The sequence below is a fragment of the Scaptodrosophila lebanonensis genome, unplaced genomic scaffold (genome assembly GCF_003285725.1).
Source record: "Scaptodrosophila lebanonensis strain 11010-0011.00,11010-0021.00 unplaced genomic scaffold, SlebRS2 tig00000001-arrow-pilon, whole genome shotgun sequence".
NCBI classification, from domain to species: domain Eukaryota; kingdom Metazoa; phylum Arthropoda; class Insecta; order Diptera; family Drosophilidae; genus Scaptodrosophila; species Scaptodrosophila lebanonensis.
Window position 1 is genome coordinate 25,689,022 of NW_022060529.1, and position 16,618 is coordinate 25,705,639.

The 16,618-nt window shown below is 36.7% G+C and overlaps 1 protein-coding gene across 6 annotated transcripts in view; it reads left to right on the top strand.

Moving 5' to 3' along the window:
* The window catches only part of LOC115634574 (poly(rC)-binding protein 3), a 53,645-nt gene extending 37,694 nt beyond the window's left edge, over positions 1–15,951 (top strand). The window contains exons 3-11 of one of the 6 annotated variants that reach the window (XM_030532399.1): positions 4,422–4,478; positions 4,545–4,661; positions 4,780–4,861; positions 4,939–5,102; positions 5,173–5,292; positions 8,510–8,647; positions 10,587–10,671; positions 10,741–11,008; positions 12,118–13,998. In XM_030532399.1, coding sequence (XP_030388259.1) covers positions 4,422–4,478; positions 4,545–4,661; positions 4,780–4,861; positions 4,939–5,102; positions 5,173–5,292; positions 8,510–8,647; positions 10,587–10,671; positions 10,741–11,008; positions 12,118–12,760 — 1,674 coding nt within the window. In that variant the 3' untranslated portion in view covers positions 12,761–13,998. Of the gene's footprint in view, positions 1–4,421; positions 4,479–4,544; positions 4,662–4,767; positions 4,862–4,938; positions 5,103–5,172; positions 5,293–8,509; positions 8,648–10,586; positions 10,672–10,740; positions 11,009–12,117; positions 14,000–15,155 lie in introns of those variants that run through there. The other 5 variants (XM_030532398.1, XM_030532402.1, XM_030532401.1 and 2 more) reach the window with 5 other exon arrangements.
* The last annotated feature ends 667 nt before the right edge of the window (positions 15,952–16,618 follow it).

Here is a 16,618-nt window from a genome sequence, read left to right on the forward strand (position 1 = left end):
ACAATAAAAATCTGCTAGTAGTGCATTGCCAGAGATAAAATGTCTGCTTAAAACTTCCTTTGGAGTAGTTCTATTAATAACGCTTTGTAAATGGAAAATGAAGCGGGAACAGAGAGAGAGCCATCACAAAAAGAAGCTCCAGGAATTCCGAGACTTAATATAATATTGATCAAGAATATGGGATGTTCCACGCCCGCTTCTGGGTGTTACATATACAAGCACTAAACTGCTGTACCCTTTTACCTTTGGGGTAGAGGGTACTCGTATACTGAAACAACTATAATTGCGAACTGGCAAACAAAAAGAAAACGACCCCACGCCAGCGCGAGAATGTGAAAATTATAATGAGCCCAGCGACCGCTTGCTGTTCAATGCTGCTGCCGCTGGTGTTGTTGTTGTTGTTGCAGTTGTTGCAGTTTGCATTTGTTTTTGTTTTTGTCGTTCTCTTGGCAGCCAATTGCAAACTGCGCATAACAGCAAATCGGAACATGGGTCTAGAAGTATCGAACGTCGTACTTGTACGTACCGAGCGGGCTACCATTTGCAAATGTCTTGAATCATGCATTTTTAATTAGTGAAATTCTCAGTGCAAGTTTCAGCGAGCACTTGTCTAAAATTAAATTATTTGCTGGGTTTGGTATTGAATCTTAATGCATGCGTTGCACTGATCGAGATCCCTTAAAATGGAAGTGCCATCTTCCATCTTCTGCCTGTTGAGCATCCATTCCCTGTGAAAAATATCGCAATTGGCGGGTGCAAATTGTTTATTTTTGCGGTTTGCATCACTTAGTACACGTATTTGTGCTAGAGGGCGAGGACCCCCCCGGTCAGAAACTCACATGTGGCAAGCACTGTTCAACAAAAACCGAGACAACAACACGCCACATGTCGGCCACATACAAGTAGACGCCCTCACGGCCTGCCTAATGTGTATGGGTTATCCAGCGTTTGTTGCAAGCTGTTTCTTTTTCGTAGCTGCTGAATTTTCTTGCATTTTTCTTGCTTGCTTGATTACTTGGCCCCCATAAATGGTTCTCACGATTTTGCAATTGCTTATGTATACTATTTGTACTTTTTGCTGTGTCTGCTGCTGTTGTTGTTGCTGCTATTGCTGCAACACGCAATTTTATATATTTTTGTATAATTTTCAACGGCGTCGTATTAACCCATTAAGAAGTAGAAAAAAAAAACTGACAACAGCAGCCGAAAATTGCGCGGCAAGCATGACTTGCTTGGACTGCCATGTTAAGCCTCTTCGAGTTGTTACCGCTGCGAGATTCTTTACTAACATCAAAACCGTCTGTCGTATTCGCCGCCTCTGTGACACAATTAGCCTCGCCGTTCTCTGCCGTTTCTTCAATTTGAAATGAGGTATCACAGTTCCATGTATGTGGGGTTATACAAACACTACGGTAGTTGCTTGCAGGTGTGGGTGTTGTTAGTACTTGATAAAAACGAATGCATATATATGTATAGTGTGTGTAACTTAAAAAGTCGTATTGCAAATTATTTCATATTTTGTAGACTTATAAAGACAATCATATATTGAGCCTCAATGTTTTTGGTAGACAGAGGAGGCGTGACTATCATAACGAGACGAATCCATAAAATCGGTCAAGATTCAAGTTTGGGGTATTTTAAAGTTTTATGCGTTTTTTTTTTAACGATGATGAATCCATAATTAAATTTTAATCACGTTTAAAGAAGTATTTATTTATTAGAGATCAATATAATCATTTGAAGCTGGGTTGGGTTGGGTTCGATCGATACGTAAGGATGTTAGATCTTTTAGTATAGGAACGACCGTTTTATGATTATGTTTCATCTTGATAGGTCACTTGAATGGAACTTATAGCAGCTGTTGTTGTTGTGGGAGGTATTTGTCAAATTTGGAGTCAAAAATTCAAAGAATTATGGGCTTTATGGAAAATCACTAATTGCGGTGGAGTGGGGAAATATTTCTAAAATACACATACTTGTATTCTGTGTATTTATACTTATAATGCATAACTCAATGAGATAGCAGGAACTCCACGATGTGAGTTCGTTCCAGAATAAGCAGTTGATTCGAATCACGCCGCAACCATCATGACAGAAGCATTATTAACAAATCTGAAAGTTATCATTTAATTTATTTATTGTCCAACCTACGGCAGATCTTAAATAAAGATTAAAGACTTACAAAAAATAATGTTATGTAGCATCTGGGACTAAAGTTTTGTGTCCTTAGGTCTCCGAGATATAGATGATTATACAAACGGCGTTACATAAAATATATTATAGGGATTCAGGTGTTCATTCGGACAGATTATAAAAATTTAGAAAAGCCAAGGATTCAAATAATACATACTCGTATTACTTAAAAATGGTATATCTCCTATCCGTTGAGGGAATATTAAAAGCTAAAGAGAGAGAGAGAGAGAGAGATGTACACATGTTAGTATGTACTTCTATACTACGAGTACTCCCCATGCCCAGCCACATTCTGATTCAGATTCTTACATACAAGTATAACTGCAACGTGGCATGTTGCCAGCTGCCCAATTTAAAATCTTGCAAAACAATACACACACACATACATATGTACATATCTATGTAGGTATATAAGACACCCATTCCTACGTAAGTGTTATATCATGCCCATCATGCTTATGGTCACTACGCTCTTTACAAAACATTTGAAACTTGGCTCACTAGCAAATAGCAACATCCAAATTATTTATTGGACACAAATGTCAGCTAGAATTGCCATAATTATTAGCATAATTATCGTTCCGCATTCCCCTGCCATTTTTTCGCCCATCTGCACTTAAGACGAATTTTCCGCAAATGTGTTGCTTCGCTGCGTTGTGTAGTTTGTGTGATTTTTTAGGATGAAAACCTATAAATACATTAATTGAGAGCACATCTAACAAGCCTAAGCTGGTCATTTGGTCCTCCGGACGGTTAAATTGTCTCTGCTGATTTTGCAGACTCATTGTTTCCTCATTTGACCTTTGGTTTTTAAAAGCATTAGTGTATAATTAAATTATTCGTAGGCTGTTTGTTCTGCACTTCCCGCACAAGTTAAATGAACAATTTTTTCCAATGTTGCTATTGAGACAATTTGACACTTTTAGGTTGTATCTACAAATATGCCCGACCATTTTACACTGGTCCATTTACATTTGCCAGCAGTTGTTTGTAGCCGAGAACATTTCGTAATATTTTGTTGTACTTTAATGTTTTTGCACAATATTTATGCAAAGGAAAAACTAGTTTGCGAAGCCAGACACCAGTGCTGGTTTTTTGTGGGATAGTGCACATTGCCCGAATGACTTGCAGTCACCCAAAGGTTCAAGCAAGGAATACGAAAAAATTTGTTGGCCAAACTCTGCAACCATATTAGTTAACAAACCCAGTGGTTCAGTGGTTCTGCCCTGCCTCCTTATTCGAAATATACGCATGTACATCCGACTACCATTCGTCGAGATGACAAGACCGACTCATGTGATTTGATTTAATGATTTTTGCAATTTAAAAAATTACACATTTACAAAACTTAAGTCAGGGTGCACTGTAGGATGCCCAAAACTTTTCCTCTTTCATTTAGCACAATTTTTGCTAAACTTGTTAAAATGCATATTCAATTAGGCAACAGCCGAAAGCTACCATCAAGCCATTAAGTTGCATACACCGCAGCCCAATTCAGCTTATCAATGGTTGCTATGCAATGAATGTCATATATTTGATCAATCAGAAGGTCGTTTGAAGTGTGCACCAAAGTAAGTGCGCCTAATGATAAGTTAAAGGACTCAAGTACTATATTTCAAGTCCAATGAAAATTCACATTTCTCATAAGAGCAGCAGCAACTTCTAGGGAGGAACCAACTTCAAACATTCAAACGTTATTTCTTTCTATTTTCGGGTAAGCAGGAAGCTGTAATCAATTCCTCAATTATTTATTTATTTACATTTTTGTAAGTAACAATTATTATAAATTACAACGTTAATAGTCAGAGCAACAAAGACCTCCAGGATAAATTTAAATTTGTCTATTAGATTGACATTTTATTAAAATTCAACTGAAGACATGACTCTGGCGGTAAAATAAAGCATTTAAAATATAGTGTGTAAACTAGTTTTTATATAATATATGAAAGCGTGATCTCTCAAAATTTAAACCGATTTTTTAGCGGTAATATTACAACATTACTGAAACAAAATTAAGTTTGCGACATGTAATGTAATTTTCATATTTATATCCTTTTTATTAATAAATTTCATTAATACGCTCGTGTGTAAAAATAGGTTCAATGTTTGTGCAGGGTATGCAAGGGAAAACGAATTGAAATCATTACAATGTAATCCTATAAAGATATGTTCCTTCTACTGTTGAAAAGTCACTGATTAATTGTTTCAACTTCTTTATATATTTGCAGGAAGTTGGTAGTATTATTGGCAAAAAGGGCGAAATTGTCAACAGATTTCGCGAAGAGGTAAGTTTGTTGTCATATAAAGAATGTTTATAGATAACTAACCAATTTCCTATTTTACCATTAAAGTCTGGTGCCAAAATCAATATATCTGATGGTTCATGCCCGGAACGCATTGTTACAGTGTCTGGTACAACAAGCGCAATCTTTTCGGCATTTACACTCATTACAAAGAAGTTCGAAGAGGTATGTGCTCGTCTGTGTTGGAGTGAACAGAGTGCAGAGTCCTTTGCTCCCAGATCTTATTGCTGTTCCCAATATCTTCACATTACTAACTTCTAACCCGTTGCAGTGGTGCTCGCAGTTCAATGATATAGGCAAAGTTGGCAAAACTCAAATACCGATACGATTGATTGTGCCCGCCAGTCAATGTGGATCGTTAATTGGTTCGTACAAAGTTTAAAAGCATACCCTATGTTGAATTACTCATGCCACATCCACTGCATTGTTTTTCACATCCCAGGTAAAAGTGGATCAAAGATAAAGGAAATTCGTCAGACCACAGGCTGTTCCATACAGGTGGCTAGTGAAATGTTGCCAAACTCTACAGAGCGTGCGGTTACTTTGAGCGGCAGTGCTGAGCAAATAACCCAATGCATCTATCAGATATGTCTTGTCATGTTGGAGGTGAGTTTAAAATACTATCTAGCAGTGAAAAAGCTGCACTAACATATTCCTCATATTCTTTCTACAATAGTCACCACCACGCGGTGCTACCATACCATATCGACCAAAACCGCAAGTAACTGGCCCAGTCATATTGGCCAATGGACAAGCCTTTACCATACAGGGCAACTATGCTGTACCCACCCAGGAGGTATGTTCGATAGTACACAACCTGTGGTCACTTCACAGATTGAAAGCCGTGTTTAAACATCGTGAACAAAATGTACATCAGTGCAACAAGCTATCTATGAAATTTTCTTTGTGTATCTTAACTGTCAAAAAATCAGCTAAATCAACTAAATCCTGCCCATCATTAGTCGTCTATCATTATATTAGTACAATCATACATACATACATTATGATTTTTTTGTAGCCCTTAAATTTTGTCTTTACTTCTGCGCGCGTATAAAAACTTATCCTTTGTGCCTTTTCGTTTTACTTTTGAAATAATTAATTATTAGTTAATGTCAGTATGTCGCCAATATGTATAAAGAAAGCAAACATAATATTATAAGTTTGTACTCCCCACCTAATTACTTGAATTTATTGCTCGGTTTTTGCCAAAATAGCATCCTCTCATCATTTTTCCCTGCCAAACATTTAGTCCCCTTTACGCTCCCCCCAATCGAGCTTTTTAAACTTGTTTAGACATGTACGCTATTGAAGTTTGATCGACCCTTGATGGCCACCTTACTTCCGGTTGTCTACCGTTTTCGCTCATCTCTTTTACCCTCGTCGTACCCAACCCGGAGTTTTCATTATAGTTTCCATAAAAATTTAAATCGAAGCAAATATCTACATTATCTTACAAACATTTTTAAATATATAAATTTTTATTTTTTTGTTTTTTAGTTTCTTTTGCACTCTCTTCTCTCAGGTTGAGCTTGTGTTCGCCTTGTGAGTGTCCTGCGCACTCTCTTCAAGAATGCGTCGTCATTTTGGGGCCCGCACTGTGGCCCGTGGCCAAGTTGCGCTCGGTGCTCGGTGCAGTGCGGGCTGCTCGAGTGAGTTTCCACACGGGCTCGGGGGGCTTAGCCTTTACTATGTCTATCTCAATCTCTGTTCTGTTCTCTCGAGGGCTCGCGTGCAGTGTGGAGAAGTATGTTCAAAATACACTAGCTATATATAAATCCAATAATTTACCTAAACACAACATTATAATATATAAACTCCTTTTGAGTACTAGAAATTGGAAAAAAAACTAACTGTATTGTACCGCAAGCAATAAATAAATACACTATACCTACAAATATCAACCCGTAAAAAATACAGCAAAACCACTTCCACTTATCAAAACAAACATCAGCAAAACTTAATGTCAACATTCATATGTTATCCTGCGTTATGGTATATAAAATTCTTCATTTTTCGTAGAAAACCAATCAAACTATTAATTTCGTTTGCAAATATCCGACAACCAATTGCAAAATGTTCTCATGTAAAAGTCTCTCCACAGCAACAGCATCAACAGAAACGGCAACAACAATAGCGGCCACAGCAAAAAACAAAAATTAAAACAAAAGAAAAGAAAAAGCGGCCGCTATTTTCAATCCAAAAGAACTCAAAACATATGACAATATTTTAAACTTTTAGATATGTTATTTACATTCCACTATCTAACATAAACTAAAGCAGAAAAAACAAAACAGTAGCAACAATAACATACTATTCGAAATTCGAAAATCGTCCTGCCCGAGCCCTCACATTATTCTCCGTATAAATATATCTTTCTCTACAAATGCATACACATATCAAAATTTATCAGTACGTTATTTTGTTGTTAACACTACAATTTCTCAATCCTAGCCCGTATTTGAATTCAAATTTGTTCTCTAAAACAGTTTAGTCCAATCTACTCATAAGTATATATCATCTACTACTACGGTACGAAAAGATTTATGCTAAAGTTTCCTCATGAATTAATACCCGCAGTAAGACAGAATAGATTAAATATTGAATATGGAATTATTTCAATAAATACAACACAATTCTCCCCACATCCTTCCTGGTTATTGTCGGTGGTGGTTTCGATATTAATTTGTAGCAACTGCATTACCGCTGCCATTTCAAATGCGATTAAAGAGTCGAATGCTAGAGTTGCACGCGCCCGACTTGTATGTACTATTTACCCTTCACATGGCTTAGAAGAACTTTAATTAAATGTTTACACATTTTTTTTAGATACTTATGTATTTTAAGTTAAAATTTGTAACATTTTTGTTTGTTTGCAATAACACATTGGTCTATGTGTATATGCTATTCTACTATAATTCACTTATACATACAGTACGAACTTGAATCGCGAAAACAAGAAAATGTACCAGCAGAGCAAGGACAAAGATTATATTCTCGGCTAAGCCTGTCTTAAGAGTGTGCATAGAACTTGACCAAATGGTAATTAAGCTCTCAAAGACTGTTATTGTGATTGCATTGCAATTAGAGATCAAAGTTTTAAGAGTTACAAAAGCTACGACAATACGTCTTAAGCAAAGTAGTAGCGGGTAAAACGAAAAGCACATGAATTCGACCTTTCCCGGAATGCAGGGAAACTGCTTAGCAAGTTTGTTGACTTTAGCTCTAGTCCTTTCGGAGATCCTTGCGCTGCGAAGCAAAAACGGACAAGTCACTTTAGAACGACTTTTCTTTGAAGATGAGGTTGTGGAGTCCGCCACATTTCCTGTTGGTTGTTACAAACACAGGGATTTGGCTAATATAACAATTGGTACTGATATGTGTAAGCAAACGACCGTGTGAGTTATTGCCGTAAGCTTTTATTTGGATCTCTGATGTTGCCTAGTGTGTATTTATCATCATATACAGTGTTTGTAGGATACACTACGACATACTCGTATTACCCAACTATCAACTTCTGGTTGATTAGCGCCATTTTTGACCTACTACTATAACCAAGATCTGGGTTTCACTTGGAGTAGCTAACGTTTTGTCCCTGCCCCTTTGTCTTGCAGCCAGCCCCAAATCGTTGTTCACCACCCGCTCTTGTGCTCGCACTTTCTCGCTCTATAGGTTCATTTTTTTGTGCCACATAAAACAAATATTATCCTGACTCCGATGTCTATATACCTCAAGCCAAGGTTTTATGTTTGCACACTTTTTGAACGGCCTTTCAAAAAAATATTCTTTTTTTTCTGGAAAAAAAAGTTTACAAACTCCATCTGCTAATTATAGTCTTTAAAAACAAGCATATCATCAACAATTACAAGATTTCTTCATCAAAATTCATTTTTGGTAAACCTTTTTTCTACTTTTTCTTCTTTTCAAAAATTTTTTTTTCTGAATATCAATACAAAACCTAACTTCTCGCACCTACTACACTTCAAAACCGAAACATACACAATACAAAAAAATAGACCTGTCCAGTATTTCCACTTGCTTTGGCTACCGGTGGTCTACACGCTGGTATTTCCGGCCTCGCGGATCCTTTGTTGAAGGGGGCACATTTACCAGGAGCGGTACCAGCACACCATCACCTACAGCAAATACCCGATGTGAGTTTTGATTGATATGAAGATGAAGAGGAAAGAAATCGATAGGCACTACATAACCCACCAACAACATGGCAAGAGCAAAACGCCCAACATGTCGGCGTCTATTTTGACATTTTGTTGGATACCACCAGTCACAAGCGACGCCCTTTGTATGATATCCTGGAACCCTAGCTAGCTACATACGAGTATATAGTTTGATTGTTGTTGTTGTTGTTGTTATCCCCGTATACTTACGCTTCCAGCATTTTGTACACATTTTGTAGTATGTGTTGTTCGTCGTCCCGTGTGTTAACTTGTAGTTATTTGTTCCCCTATGCCATTATTTCTTTTACGACCTTGGCGCAACTGTCGCCCACATTTCAATAACATTAAGTAACGCCCTACCCGCACGAAGTTGTTCATGATTTTAAGTCGCTCTTACCACTGGGTGCCACTAAAAATCAGGCAACAGTGGGGCCACGCATCCACTGCATTTACGATATGTGTGCCCCATCCCCCGTCTGGCGCCAAGCTACTCTTGGCTTGGCAATTTTTTTTAAATTTTAAATCAGTGTACCAGTTATATATAATTATGTAGTATATGCATATAGACTCTTGTAGTAAACCCCCGTTTTCCAAGTACCTACCTAGCTGCGAACCCCTCCCCCCAAACTGAGTTGTTGCTTTTTTGAAGTCCCTATTTAAAGAAACACACACACTTCCCAGCATATGTTAATTTATTGAGTTGGAGTTCATATATAAATATGTTTTTCCGTTGATCTTCTACGATTATATTATCCCCCATAGCCACAATGCCAAACGCCGCTTCAAGACACCCATTCGTTCACCTACATACCACGCCTCTCACTCATAGAGCATTTAAATAATATATGATCTACAGAGGAATTATCCCACCCTCTCCCACATCTCTCTCTCTCTCTCTCTCTCTCTCTCTCTCTCTCTCTGTATTTATTTTTGCGGGATTTATCGTTTCATGCCTTTGTTGGTTTCAGCTTTACTTATTTGTTCAAAACTTATTTGCAAGTGTTGTACTCGTACTATTTGATTTGATTAATTTATAAAGCGCGTTCGCGCGACCCTCACATTTTCGCTCAATGTGGCATGTCATTGTGTAGGTGGATACATTCACACACACACATTGCACCCATGTATATATATACAAATGTGTATAGCTTTATATACATATTTATGTGTATATACATATATATATATATACATACATATGTATGTGTGTATTTTGCTGTGGGTTGAATTGGTGGAAAATGTTTAACGACATGAATTCAAAAGACGTTCTGCATTTTGTTCAAACATTTTTGAATCGGACCTGTTATTTGATCAAAATGTATTAAAAATGAATGAAGTAAATGAAACGCTTTAAACCTTTAAACGCGTTTAAAAGTAACGCTACGGGCCTAATTCATGTCATTATACAATGTCGAACACATTCGTACAGCACAAAACACATTATAAATTAATTAAATTATACCATTTTCCAAATTAAAATCAAAACAGAAAACACTCTATACATGCATATTACCACCCATACAAAGACAAACTAAATGTACATACTATATAAGTAGTAGTACATATGTACAAACATATCTAGGTACATTCTACATCCATATTTCTGCCAAGTCTTGCTTTGATTTCTTGCTTCTGCATTCTCCGTTCGTACTAATTTTGCGCTTTGCGTTTTTTTGTTTTATGTTTTTTCTATTTGTTTAACTGTTTGAAAACTGTACGTGCGTTGTGTTGTAATTCCAACCCTCCAAGAAAATAAATTTATATATCAGACGCAGCGAAAAAATAAAAATTTAATATATATACTTATATACATATTCAAAGCCCGAAACCCAGACTCAAAACACTTTGCCATGTCTGGAACCATTTTCTAATTCTGCAATGCATCTTTTTGTGAATCGCTCTGTTTCCCCTACAGGTTGCCAAAAATCCATTGGCCAGCCTTGCTGCCTTGGGTCTTGCTGGCATGGCACCGGCAAACACTGGTGGACTTAACCATACAGGTAAGTCGCTATTAAGTATGCTGAACCTACATCACTGATTCCTGCATTTTCTGACGTTTTCCCTCATAGCCCTCGCCGCATTGGCTGGCTCCCAATTGCGCACGGCTAATGCAAATCGAGCTCAACAGCAGCAGCACGAGATGACCGTTTCAAATGACTTAATTGGCTGCATCATTGGCAAGGGGGGCACCAAGATCGCCGAAATACGCCAGATCTCTGGAGCCATGATTCGCATCTCCAATTGTGAGGAACGTGAGGGCGGTAACACCGATCGCACTATAACCATCAGCGGTAATCCAGACTCGGTGGCCTTGGCCCAATACTTAATCAACATGAGGTAAGTGTGCGTGCACGGGTTCCTAATGCGGCAGTATACGAATTATGTTGTCTTAACAATTTTGTCGAATTGACTTGCAAATTGACAAACATATGGCAGTGTAAATTGCCTACAAAGAAGGTATAAGGAGGTCGGTCTCTCGGTAGCTTAAGAAGGCGCGTTCGAGCTTAGCACGTATTCTACTAATAAACTACTTGGGATAGTGGTCTTTACTTTAATCAACTGTATAGTATTTAAGCCAATAATGATCATGCTTAGTCCAGCACCAAATTAGACAAATTTCTGTTTCACTTTTCAGTGTAGTATTTACCCGATTAGTCTATCCATCATTTTGGCTCAGCGCACACACACATACTCGTACACTCACGCAGACACACATTCATCCATGAATAGACCAAATCCTGAGCACTGTTCTTGACCAAGACTTTAATTCAAAAAACAAATTATCCCTAGCATGTTACAGCGTGGTTTTACAATATTAACTAAACTTATATAAACATAGCTCATAGTATAAATAATATACATATGTATGTATAGTATCAACTAAAATTTCAACTGGCGGAGAAGGAGGAGGAGCAAGAGCAACAAACAAGCAAGTAACAGCAGCTAAACAACGCCACGCGTCGCACTCACACACCACCCCACTGGATCTGAAAATTGGTACTTCAAACTGCAGTTCAACTCTCCAGAAACAAAACATGAAAAACCCAACTATGCTCCTCTCTCCCAACAAACCAAAACCTCATCAAAACAACTAAACCATTCCCACCAAAACAAAACATTAATAAAAAAGCAGATCCCAAAACTCTTTCGGTCAAGCCCTAGCACTAGGCGCCCACAAAAGTTTTCTACTCCTATCATCCAATTTGAACGCCGGTTCAAACCAAAGAACTTTGATATATCCGTACCGTTCCTTCACGTATCCATAAAAAACACAAAACCTCCTTAACCTTTTTGTATAACAAAACACCAGAAATAAAAAAAAGAGACCAACTCAATTCCACAAAATCACGAAATGTTTTGAAATGCGCAACAACCTCACCTAAACAACAATATCCTATTGTTCCTTTCTCTCTTTCTTTCTCTTTATCTATCTATAACTATTCCAGTGTTGAGCTGCAGAAGGCCAATCTTCAGGAGGCGGCCAGCAACGGCGGATCTGCAAGTGGTGGTGGTGTTGCTAGCGGTGCTGGCACAGGTGGTGTGGCAGGTGGTGTCAATGGCAATGTTTCGAGCGCTGCAGTTGGCACGGGCAGTAACAGCAGCCTTGCCTCGGTGCTCAGTGGCAGCAACAACAGCAGCTGTGGTAGCAGCACCGCCAATTCGGGCAACGGTAATGGCAGCGCCAACAGTAGCGGCACAACCTATGCTACCAATGGCAGTACGAAGGCAGGCAGCACAGGCAGTAACACGAATAGTAATAGCTCGACAGCTGTGTCCAACGCTACCGCGGCGACTACAGCGTTCAGCAACGTCATTAATCCGACCGCGGCCGCTGCCTTAGCAAGCCCATTGGCCTCGGCACTGCAGCTACTGACCAAGCCGGGAGCACTGAGTGCCCTTTCCAATCTCAGTGCACTCGATCTGCTCAGCCTCACTACGCTGGGAAACAATAGCACAAGCGGGCCTCCAGTGCAGACCACCGGCGTAAATCGGGCGAAGGGTCACTACGCAACTTCCCGATTTCGACAGCATCAAACGGAGACAGGCATCGAGTCGGAGAAGCCGCGAAACAAGTTTAATCCCTACTAGGAGTAGGCCCACCATCTTCATATTTAACGAATACGCAGATGTACACGTATTTCGCTTTTGTCTATCGACTATTTAAAATTTAGTTTCATAAGCCCAAAAAGTATACAACGGATCATCAACAAAAACCTAGATTTAAAGTTGCGAAAGCTTTAGTTTGCATTCTTGAAGAATTTCACCGAATCCTTTTGGAATTCTAAAAAGGTGTATAAGTATTTGAAGGAAATCCAAGACATTTTTAACTCGTATCTACTCGAACCCAATTTAAAGTATCCACTTAGTTTTTAGTACACAAACGCTATTCGCCTAAAAGTAATATATTCGCGTAACATAAATATGTAGGCGTACATACACACTCGTATATACACACTTATAGAGCCACGAAACCTATATCGAAATCGAATATGCGCACCTGTGGCAAAGGAACACCCAATTGTGCTCTATAATGATATTCTCCTCGACATTTGACCAAGACAAAAAATGCATAAAAAATATAAGGATCCCAGTAGAAATTGGATATTTCCCCTTTTTATATATACACTTACATACATAAAAGTAGGTTTAGAATTTGCCAAATTTTAGTATATCGTTAGGAGTTTTTATCCCTTGTTAACGTGAAAGTTATAGCAAACAACGATGAAGCTCTTCATATAATGTAGCTCATATTTCGATTATATAGTACATACGTGTATGTCGAATGTTTTATAACGCCTAGGCTTATAACTATAATCATACCCATTATATAGGTCATTTGTATGTCACTAAATCGAATATTAACCCTATATACGTTCGGCACATAGTTTAATCAATCACATGCATTGTATTATATGATTTGTCATTAAATCCCTTTACCTACATTTTATCTATGTAGTATGTAGCAGTAAATGTATTGCAAATAGGCTTTAAGTAAGAAAACAAACCATTTGTTGTAGAGGCTTCTTAAAGAAGTCTAAACACAAATTCCAATCGCGCTTGTTGGCTTATTTAGTCCAGGCTTTTGGGCACAACGACTTTTAAGGACCAATTCGCTCTAATTAACGCAATCTACGCAACGAGCGTACAAAATAACACATACACACACACAGAGACACATACACATACATACGACGGCAAAATTCAAAATTAAGGCAACAATCGATACATATTCGAAGATATAAGTATGTTAGAACACAAACAATAAAGCTATTATGTATTAGACTTAAAGTCTTAAATTGTTTACAGATCCATAATTTAACAGGATTATATTAGTTTTTCCCTTTAAGTTATTGTATTTATTATGAAATCGAAATAAATGTAAATCTGTAATTATTATAACCTTCTAATATTATTTCATATTATCATTATTATTATTTATAGCATATACGTTACAGAAACTGGACCCAATATTTTTGGTTTTTATTAGAAAACATGGTCTAGACAGCAAGAAGTATTTGAAAATTGAAAATTTTCTCGATTACATACATAAACATAAAAACTATAAGATTATTTTATTAAGCATATTGATAATGATTTGATTTGTAACACGTCAGGCAAACAAAGCAGCTACCAGGCTTACGATTTCTGTAATGAAATCTTCAAATACACAATTTAATAAATACATATGTATGTATATACTTATACTATATATCTATGTGACAATTTTACACAATATCTCAATTTAAAAATAAAAATTTATAATTAACAATTTTAACATCAATAAATTCATACTAAATAACGATGCATCAAATAGTCGACTCTCCAAGCACTTGTGAAATATGAAAGGCCCAGAGAAATAATTGAATCGAAATAAATATCATATGAAAAACGTATACATATGTATAGTGTATGCAAATAATTCGAAATACATACTATATGTAGTACCCAATGCTGTATCATGACTAAGACGGCTTAGGCTTTAATTAATTGGAACCTTGCATAAAAAGACGTAAAACATTTGGGCTTTTATCCAATATCGTATATTTCTGTTATGTCTCCCGATACATCTGAGCTTTCTTATCCATAACTCCCTTTCGTATTTTTAATAAAATTTTCGAAAAGTTTCACAGAAACGTACTAGCTAATCGAGTTAGTAGTCATTTGCATAAATGTATTTCCCAGAAATTTCAGTTAGCAAACTTTAGTGGAATACGCTAGTAGAAAATGCATAAATGAATCAGATAGTTTTGTTGAAGATATCAATTTGCAGTTTAGATAAAGGCGACGACTTCTTTGGCTTTTTGTTTAAGGTATTCAATAAAATTATTCATTTCGACCAATGGGTGGTAAGTTTAACAGTTTTTAATTGGAGATAAGGTATATAATACGGATATGAGTCCGTAAAAGGAAATGGTTGAACTTTCAATAAGCATCCAGTTCAGCCTCGGCCTTGTCTTACTCTCTCTCCTCATCTATTTTTCAGGATATCAATGGAGACCGCCGGACTACCCATACCTGGTTACCATTACATTGCACCAAGTGCAATTGTCAAAACACCCATTCACTAGATACAACAACAGCAACATCCGCAGCTACAATATACGCTAAATCGAATACACCGATGACTTGAACTGGGACTGGAACTGGAACTGGCTGTAGCCATCGACAAGGACAAGGCGCAGCACTTGCAGGACAACATCAAAAGTAAAATCATAAGCAATAAATGAGAGAAATCATAAATGACAATGGTAAAAATCACCTTTTCTCTCTCTCTCTCTCACACACACACACACACACACACACACACACACACACACAGTAAGCATAAAGCACCACATAAACGTTATATTTATTCATTGATTCTTATTAATTATGATGATATTTTCATTAAGTTTACAAACATATAACTTTATGTTAAACCGTTTTAGGGGCGCGCATCGCCAACGATGCCCGCTTCAAGTAAGAACAGAACAGCAATTAATTGTAAGTTTAGTCAAAATGAAGACAAACGCAAAAGCAAATGCAAAAACAAAAACAAAAACATAACCGAACAACATAAACAACAAAAAATAAAAAAAAGAACCCATATCTAAATGCAGTTAATTTTAAGCCAAGCTATCGTGCGTGAGCATAACCAAAAACGATATAAAATTACAAAAGCGAAGAATACATAAAACAATTTAAACAAAAACAACCAATTAAGAAGAACAAACGCCAAATTAGGCCAATTAGCAGCAGCAGTAAGCGAAGAGACAGAATTAAAATGATTTATTTTTCCACAAGTTGTGTTTTTTTTCACTCGTACTACTTATACGAGTGTATGTAAATGCTTAGCACATATAGACTAGGCAGGGCAGACTACATACATATATAAATTAACAAAATTTAATTTAATTTCTTATTATTTTAATTGTTATCGAAATTGTATTTGTGATTATTGAATATGTTTAGACTGATGTGCAAAATTTATTGTGTTTATTAATTAAACAGCAATATTATTATGAACTAATTATCATTTATGTATTTGAGGACTTGTAATGTTTTAATTTATTAAAAACAAAAACGAAAACGAAATAAAAACTAACATTAAACAAATTGGTTTGAGAACCGAAGCTGAACGCAACTTTAAAGCCAAATTTTTCTCTCACACTAAACTAACATTGTTGTTATTCATTATTTGACCAGTTGGGTTTTTAGTGAAAATTTAATTTTTGTAAATTTTTATAAGTACATACTTGTGTTTGTACTATACATACAAATTTCACGATACAATAATAATTTAGAAGCACTTGCGGCGATTTAAAAGACTTTAACTAAAGCGCGGAAAAAGATAAAATTTATTTAATTATTATATTACAATTATGCTTAAATTACAAGTATAATTTTATTTATTAGATGTTAAATTTATACGGAAAACAAACAAAAATAAACTGATTTTCAATGTTA